General features: G+C 35.8%; 1 protein-coding gene across 1 annotated transcript; it reads left to right on the top strand.

The window, feature by feature from the left end:
• Window positions 1-310: 310 nt before the first annotated feature.
• On the top strand, window positions 311-8154 carry CUNH1orf146 (chromosome unknown C1orf146 homolog). The gene is made up of 5 exons (XM_010163069.1): window positions 311-379; window positions 2319-2412; window positions 3508-3676; window positions 6545-6623; window positions 8035-8154. The coding sequence occupies exons 1-5, from the start codon at window positions 311-313 to the stop codon at window positions 8152-8154; spliced, it is 531 nt and encodes a 176-aa protein (XP_010161371.1).
• The last annotated feature ends 73 nt before the right edge of the window (window positions 8155-8227 follow it).

Below are 8227 nucleotides of genomic sequence, written 5' to 3'. Positions count from 1 at the left end.
GGTTATTTATTCATTATGCTGCTTGCCCTGATAGGCTTTATAGAGGAAGCCCTCTCAGGTGCAGATTCTTTAAAGCCAGCCAGTTATCTAATTGCCATCTTAAATTAGTTCAGTGGTAGTGGGCACCTGTGTACATTTTGGAGAATTGGGTAGTGCCCTGGTTTTTAATCAGCTCTTAATGGATCTGTGTGCCTTAAACATTTCACCTCTATAATTGGCAGGTAATATTTGTCATCGTTATTTTTCCAAGCTTTTCAGAAGGTGGCAGCTGAGATTTCACAGCAGAGAAATTAAAACCTTGGAAAAAAAAATGACAGAAAGTGGTGGGCAGGAACAGTCAAGATGGATAACAACGGTTATTATGAGCACAGCTCTGCAGGTACAATACTACTTGTCAAGAGCAGCATCTGACTCACTAAGAAACACTGGAAGAAGCGTTTCCTATACTCTATACATGGAAATATTTTATGCAGTGTCAATTACTATAGTTTTTTGAGGGTAAAGCAATGACATTAGTCTCAAGTTGTTTCTACTGCAGTACTGGTTCTTTTTGTGTGTGTGTGGTTTTTCTCCTAGCTACTTCTGTACCTATTTAGTATTCTTGCCACCTGCTGTTCTGAGTTACACTGCTTTAGGATTGTCCTCCTGACTCATCATTTTTGCACTCCACTGATGCTGCTTTCAATTAGCACTATGAATAATTCCATCAGAAATTGTTTTAATTTTCTGAATTTCTCCCTAAACACTTTATTTCCTACTATCCATTATCAACATTGGGGTAGATTGTTACTCAGTAAGTGTGCAATTCAGTTTAAAATAGTAAGTGTCACAGACATTGATGTATATTTTTATCTGTTAAATGTCAGAAGCCTGGACTGCGTTGCTCAGTAAACTGAAAGGGTATGTCAAAGAGCTGGTAATTAGTTCCTTCAGCTGAGACCAATTTCACGCCAGCTGGAGAGAACTGAGAGGCAAGAGGGATTTGATTCACAAGCAAGGATATCTTATGCTAGCTTGGCTGACAAGGTTATCACCCCGTCTCTGCTGTATAAATGGGTGAATGGTGTTGAAGTAATTCCTGAATCACATCAGTTTAAAGCCTTTTCCTATTTGCCTGCTTGTCTTGGAATAACAGCACATAAACTTCCAGTTTGGGAACTGCTGAAAGAGCAACTTAATCCATAATATGGTGAGAGGTATTGGAGGGCAGTTATCTCAGCAGCTATAGAGGCATAACTTGCTCCTATTAATAAGAGCCCTAGCTCTACTACTGTTGGTAAGGACTCCCAGTGAGCAAATATACTGAAATAGCTAAATACAAATCTACTGTCTTTTCTTTTACAAAGGCATTGCTTTGTATAAGTTTTGGTTATGAGCTTTCTCTTTTCCCTGTGTGGCTATCCTTTTCTTATAGCTATTATTTATATTTGTGCATTAAAGAATTCACTGTCAGCAGTGGCTTTGAAGCAGAGTTTTTCCAAACTTGTAGTTATACCTCATATGCAGCTGTCATTGAGCGTTCCCTTTCCAGACCAATTGAAAGCTTAGCATTTCTGGTTACTGTCTCCTTCAGGGTTCACTTGCTATCCTGACTTTATTTTGTACACTTCCACTAAATCACAACACTTCCCTAGGCAGGTTTGCTATGTCTTAAATGGGTAGGTTAAAGAACATGTTTTTAGCTAAAAAGGATTCAGTAATTTAATCTTCAAAATGTGTGTTTGAGCAGCTTCCGTAGAACGTACTGCAGAAATGCTTTTTGCAGGGTGAAAAATATATCCAAATCCACTCTATTCTGTAGATTATTATGTTGCATAGTGCCATGTTCTAGTTTTACTGAGTGGATTGCATTCTGTCAAAAAGCTTTAAAGAAAATCATGGCCCATACAGATTTTCTGAACTATTATCCAAATGAAGTGCTGACATCTGTGAAAATAATGCAGTCTAATTAACCGGAGTCATAGAAACACACTACTGTATGTTCCTCTCTTCTGCAAATCCTCCTTTAGCACATCCTACAAAAATAGACTGTAAAATGTTTGAGCTGCTTTATGTATTATGCAAGATTTCCTGTGGCAAACTGAATGTATGCATACAAAATTGTCATTCAATGTTTGATAACTTATAATGCAAACATTTCAAAATTTCATTAACTGAAAATGTTTAATTAACATTTTACTACTTTTTATTGTAAGTGGAATAAAAAATATCTTTTAAATGTTCTAGCTGTAATTGTTCAGACAATGCTTTAAGAATATTTCTATATAACTTGTTGGCTGAAAACATATTTTAAAAATAACCTTTTAAAATTTATTTAGAATCATGAAATTTCTACAGTTCTACAGAGGCAACAACACAGAGTTCGATATTCAGAATCGGTGGAAATTGGATCTGTGATTTTTTCTGTTTCTGGTACAGTACTTTGAAGTTTATGTTTTTAAACTCATAAGCTCCAATGAGGTGCAAGGTCAGGCCCTGTGACAGGCTACACTAAGCTGAATAAAAGCTGCCTTGTTGGAAAGCTGTGCAATAGTGGAAGGAGTTGTGCTGTGATGGAGCAGAGAACTTTGAGGATGAAACATTTTAATTGGTTTTTACTCTTTTTGGATGTATTTTAGAACAGCTACATTAGATTTGGTGCTCATCAGCTGAACTGTTCAGTTAATTCTTGTTATAACTGAGGAAACACGTTGAGTGCCACTAACATGCAAGACAGCCATCAAGATTTTTAGTATTCATGGCTGTAAACACAAGAGTGAACCAAGACCCTTGGCTTTCATCTTCCATGTTGAGTTGCAGGCGTGGTGCTAGCAGAGGAGTTAGGGACAGGATTCTTTGAGCAGGTTTGATTAGGAAATCACTGAAACTGCAAACATGAAATATCTATCCTTCCTTTTTAGGGAAGCTTTAGATGATGCTTTAGACAGGTAAACAAGATCCTTAAGCTGAAGCTTTCCTGAACTGTAAGGATTAACAAGGGCCTAGTCTTTTGTATCCACTATTGTTAAACCTCTGAAACTTCAGCCTTTGTAACCTTCCCTTTCAGAATAACTTAGTTGACAGGGTTATAATTTCACTTTTCATGGCAGACAGCTTAGCTGACTCTTAAGATGTTACAGGTGTGTTTATTTATCTCATTTAGAAATGTGACGTGCTGAGCTCTTTAATCAGTCTTTGCATTTGCCCTAAATTAATTCCATTATAACACGTGCTTTCAAAGGCATTCCGGTGCCTCTACTTTGAGTGGATTGAACAGTTCGGGTTTTTTGATGTTATGGTCAAAAATAGCCTCTGAATTATTTGTAGTTTTATCTTAACAATACTGGTCATGACTGGCTAAATCTCAGACTGGCATTTCACTGTCAAGGTGTGTAAATTCATTCATGTGTTTTGTTTTATTGCCTTCTAAACTAATGTTTGAATAAGAATTCTGCTTCCTGGTTTGTGGTGAGAACTTAAATCACATTTCTGCCATGACATTAACATTTATATAATTTTCTTCAATAGGTGTTGCATTTTTGTTGGCAGACACTCAAGACTTGCTTCTGAATGCAGAAGAACAGTTTTTCAAAAGAATTCAGAAGTTCATAAGCATTCATCGAAACAGTTTTTTGGTTTTGTCAGCTGCTCTTCATGGACCAGAAGAATGGAATGTCATGTTTCAGATTCAGAGAAGGTATGATTTCAACATCCATCCAAAATTTTTATTGCTAGGAAGAAATGAAGTAGAAGTCCTAGATTTGAGAATGTTCTTTTTAGGAATTATTTTCAGGAATATGAATTTTATTTTGATAATGCACTGGAAAATTATTTAAAGCACAGGTTTATTAATAGTAAATTAAAAAAAGAATACTAAGTGAATCAATCTGACATGCCACAGGTGACAAAAGGGGACATTCCTCAAAACATAGCAAGTAACATTCCTTCACATCAGGGCTATGTTATATAATTCTTTTTAAAGTCTTCTCTTGAACTGGAAAATTAGGCAATTTTCTTACCTCTGTCACTATTTTTTCATGGTCATTTTCAAAACAGATCAGGCCAGTTTTCTTCAAAAGGCTTTATTGTAAAGTACAGACTCTTCACCAGCTTTAACAATGTCTGTCATACAGAGCTAGAACAATTAATAACCAATGTTACTTTATGCTAAAAGTATAAAACTGAACATTAAAACTGATTTGTTTAAAACTTTATCTGTGATTTCTAATGAAGCCTGAAAACTTGCATGTTTCAGTACATACCTGCTGACAAGTTATCAGACTATGCTCCGCACTTGTAGTCAAAACTATTTTCTGGTAGGTGCAGTAGTCCTAACTGCAGTTGATTTTCACTGTTGACATCAAAGAAGTTACTATTCTAATGGAGTCTTTGATCTTTACCTTCTTCAAACTAGCACCAGTTTCATTAAATCCTGGGCACAATGCCAACTGCTGACAAGTAGCAGAGTGTATGGGATGAAATGTAGGAAATCTATTACTCATTTGTGAAAATTCCATAAATTTTCATGAGAGGTCTTAAAAGCTCTGCCACCATTCAGCAAGAACATGTTATTCAGCTGATGGCAATGCTAACTCTCAGTCTACTGTGTGGTTACATACACTGGATTTTGTGCGTGTGTTGATCACTAAGAAACGTGATGATTTGAAACTATTCCATTTGGCAAGTCAGTAATTTTATTAACATAATAGTATTGTCATTGCAGGCCAGACCAAATTGATGTTGACAAGGTGCAGTTATAGTTTAGATGCATGTGCTTTTTTACTACCTGGCAGCTTGGACTTCTCCTATTTTATGTAAATCATGGACTGAGCTTTTGCATTGGTGGGTTTGAAACTTGTGCCGTATTATCTCAAACTGCAAGTCACCTGTTGGATTTGTTAAAAAACAAGAAATGCCCTGGTATTTTCAGGTCTTCCTGTATTAGTGTTTTTTTCTACTTATCTAGGGTTGTGTTGCCATTGGGTAGGTTTGGGTTTTTTTAGTTATTAACAAGAACATCACAGGATTGTTGTTCAGCACCATGAACCCTTTATGTAGGGTTCAGTATATCATGGGGGAAGGAGGAGAAAAGCAATCTTTATTGTCACACCTCAAATGAGCATTCCACAAATATCCTCAGTAAATCCATATGTTAATTTTTAAACACCTTGGAGCAAAGATCAGCCGTGTGTTCTAATGGCCAGTACTCTGCCCACTGATCAATTAATAAAATACAAGCTACATTTAGACCTGCTGTAAATGGAAGCAAATCTATTGCCAGAAATGGATTTTCATGCATCTAGGTAAGTGCATGTAATTGTTTCTCTGTTGCACTTCATTCATTCATGCTTTGCTTAGCCCATTGCTACTATTACCAACGTTGCATCTATTTATTTCCCTAATCCCTAAATGTAAATCAAACCACAGTTTCTGCATCAGATTTTAGCAAAACTCAGTGACCTGAGTACCTTCTCTTAGAGAAGGACACTGCCTGTAACATTTATTTTTGCTGATTAGAAGAATGGGCAGCCAGGTTCAGATCAGACAGGGGTCTTCATGTGAATGAGCCCGAGCCATCAGACAGACCGGGGGGGAAGAATGGGCAGCCAGGTTCAGATCAGACAGTCAGCAGGGGTCTTCATGTGAACGAGCCCGAGCCATCAGACAGACCGGGGGAAAGAACACGTGGTAGTCCCCAGGGGAGGTGCAGAATATACAATTGAGGAGCTGGGCACTTTGTTAGGATTACATTTCTGATTATTTAAATTCCTCATTCTTTCTTGTTAAGTCCCTATCATGCTTTAGCTCTACAACAGAAAACAGTAGCAACGCTAACTGTTATTGTTACAACACATTTAAGATACACGTCTTAAGGGGAGGCTCTGTGCTTGCCTAAGCTTTGATCTCTCTCTCTTCTATGACTGCATTAAATTGCTAGTATTAAATCTTCAGATTCATTCTCAAGAATGAATGCATATGGATAACATTACTTATAGAACAACAATGAAGTTTAGGTTATTTGAATTAACAAGTCTTCATGTGAAATTCTTAGCAGAATTATCCCATTATCTTAATAGCATCTGACATACATATTGCTCTGATTATATAGTACACTACAAAGATTTAGTTCAAATTCTGATGTATTTTTAGCACAGTGTTTTTAAATACTTTCCTGTGTTCTTCCAAAACCATAAAAATTCCAAACATGTTTTTACTGGGACTAAGAACAGACAGTCTTCAACAATATAACAGAAGAGGGTTTAGTTCTCTCTGAATGTACACATGCTTAAGAAGCGTTGATTGATTGTCAAAGAAAAAGCCCTAGAAAAATAAGTGAGCCCTTCCAAATCCCTCCTAACCAAGTGCTACAGAAATGGGACAGATGGCTACACAAACAGCAGGAACTCTCCAGTCACCTTTAAAGACAAAAGTGAGTCTTCTATGTACTTGTGGTGAAGGCACAGTAAGAAATTGTTAACATCATGTGGGAATGGCTTTTGAGTTTTATGGTATAACAAATTAAATGTGCATTCTAAAAGTAACCTTAATTTATTTTGATGTGCAGATTCCTGGGCAGCAATTTACGTATAATACCAATTCATAATACTGCTGAAACTGTTAAGTTAATGCTAACTATAGCTAAGGTAAGTCTGATTGCAGATACTTAAAAATACTAGTTCTTCAGAAGTATATTAGTCAGGAAAAGCCAAGATAAAATAAAAATAATATTAATAAATAATAAAATATTTATTTTTCCTTAATGGAACTTTTTGGGTCATATTGACCACAATCCATGTAATATATTGAGGTAGGACTGATACTCTGATGCTTTAGCTAAGTCAGTTGTTAAAGGTAACTTTAAAAGCTCTTAATAGCATTTGTGAAGACAAGTTAGATATTTGAGAGCTAATTCAGCTCTTATTTACCACTGTTAAGTTAGGATGTCTCAACTTCATTTACTAGTGCAGAACCAGCATGAGATCTAAATATGTAATGACTTCAACTTAAAGTAAAAATGCCAGTCTGAAAACTCTAGTTACTTGTGGATTTTTAATGATTCACATACTAGTGTATTATTTTTACAGCTTAATAAGTATAATTTATCTGTGTATCTGCAACATATCCTGCATGCATCAACACATTAAATATGTTTACTAAACCTCTTTAAAGAACATTTTCCTATGAAAATTCTAATTTAGACACTAACTATATAACAGTACTACCAGCATCCCATGTACCAAAAATAAAAGAGCAGGTTGAATGACATGTTAGAAATCAGGTATGAATTTATACTTTATCCTTTTGTGAAGTGGGCATCTCAAAACAATAAGCATTAACCTATTCAGGGTATTCAACATTTTAAAAGTGTGTAAGCTACATATTGCTTATTATATGGCAAAAGTTGTTAAATACTTATTACAATGTTGAACATTATACTTAAAAACATTTTATAGAGTCTACTGACGTCTGGCCCAGTCTCTTAATACAGCATTAACCTAAAAGCTTTTGCGATTACCACTGATCCTATAAAGTCAAATGTGCTCTTCTTGTTCAGAATGTTTACACCAGATTTCAACAGGAGAGCCCCATAAGAAGTGATGTATATACCACAAATCTATCAGTTACCATTATGTTATTTCTTACTGATGCAGTGCAAAGCCAGTTTAATGAGCTAATCTTTTGCCAGAGAATCTCAAACTGGTACAGTGCCTAAAAAAAAAAAAAAACCAAAAACTTTTTTGCCCCAAGTTAACAGACATGGCCAAGGGAGCAATACCATCCAACTAATCCTGAGTTACCATACCCAACTCCTGTTGGAACACTATCTAGATGATCAGATGCATTGCTGACAGGACTGGTTGTTTTAGGACTGGTCTTGCACCTGAAGGGATACATCAAATCACCTCTAGGTACATCATTCCTGAATAGCTGCTTCAGAAAACACAACTTTCACTGCTGAATAACTTTACATTTGTACTATCTGAAAAATAAGAAGTTGAATATTCTATTACCTCAAAGTTACTGTGTCCTACTCATAATTTTCTTTCCTCTAAGGTAACTTCCAAGCCACAAGCAGATGATATTTGTTACCAAATGGCAACGACAAAAGCCCAAATAATAGAAAACAGTCCAGTTTGGAAGATACTTCAGGATTACCAGTTGCACTGCAATTAATTTAGTATTAGGGGTTTTTATTCATAAATAAAGTGGCTATATTTTAAACAAAACATAGGATGTTCTTAAAAAT

The sequence above is a fragment of the Antrostomus carolinensis genome, unplaced genomic scaffold, assembly GCF_000700745.2.
Source record: "Antrostomus carolinensis isolate BGI_N321 unplaced genomic scaffold, ASM70074v2 scaffold13692, whole genome shotgun sequence".
In the NCBI taxonomy this organism is placed as follows: Eukaryota; Metazoa; Chordata; class Aves; order Caprimulgiformes; family Caprimulgidae; genus Antrostomus; species Antrostomus carolinensis.
This window is presented reverse-complemented; position numbering and strand designations above follow the sequence as displayed.

What these genes read in the sequence shown, in the direction of transcription:
- CUNH1orf146 (XM_010163069.1), top strand. Translation starts at nt 311, where the DNA reads ATGACAGAAAGTGGTGGGCAGGAACAGTCAAGATGGATAACAACGGTT. An exon ending in TGTGATTTTTTCTGTTTCTG is followed by an intron (nt 2,413 to 3,507) that starts GTACAGTACTTT and finishes TTTCTTCAATAG; the next exon opens with GTGTTGCATTTTTGTTGGCA. An exon ending in ATGTTTCAGATTCAGAGAAG is followed by an intron (nt 3,677 to 6,544) that starts GTATGATTTCAA and finishes TTTGATGTGCAG; the next exon opens with ATTCCTGGGCAGCAATTTAC.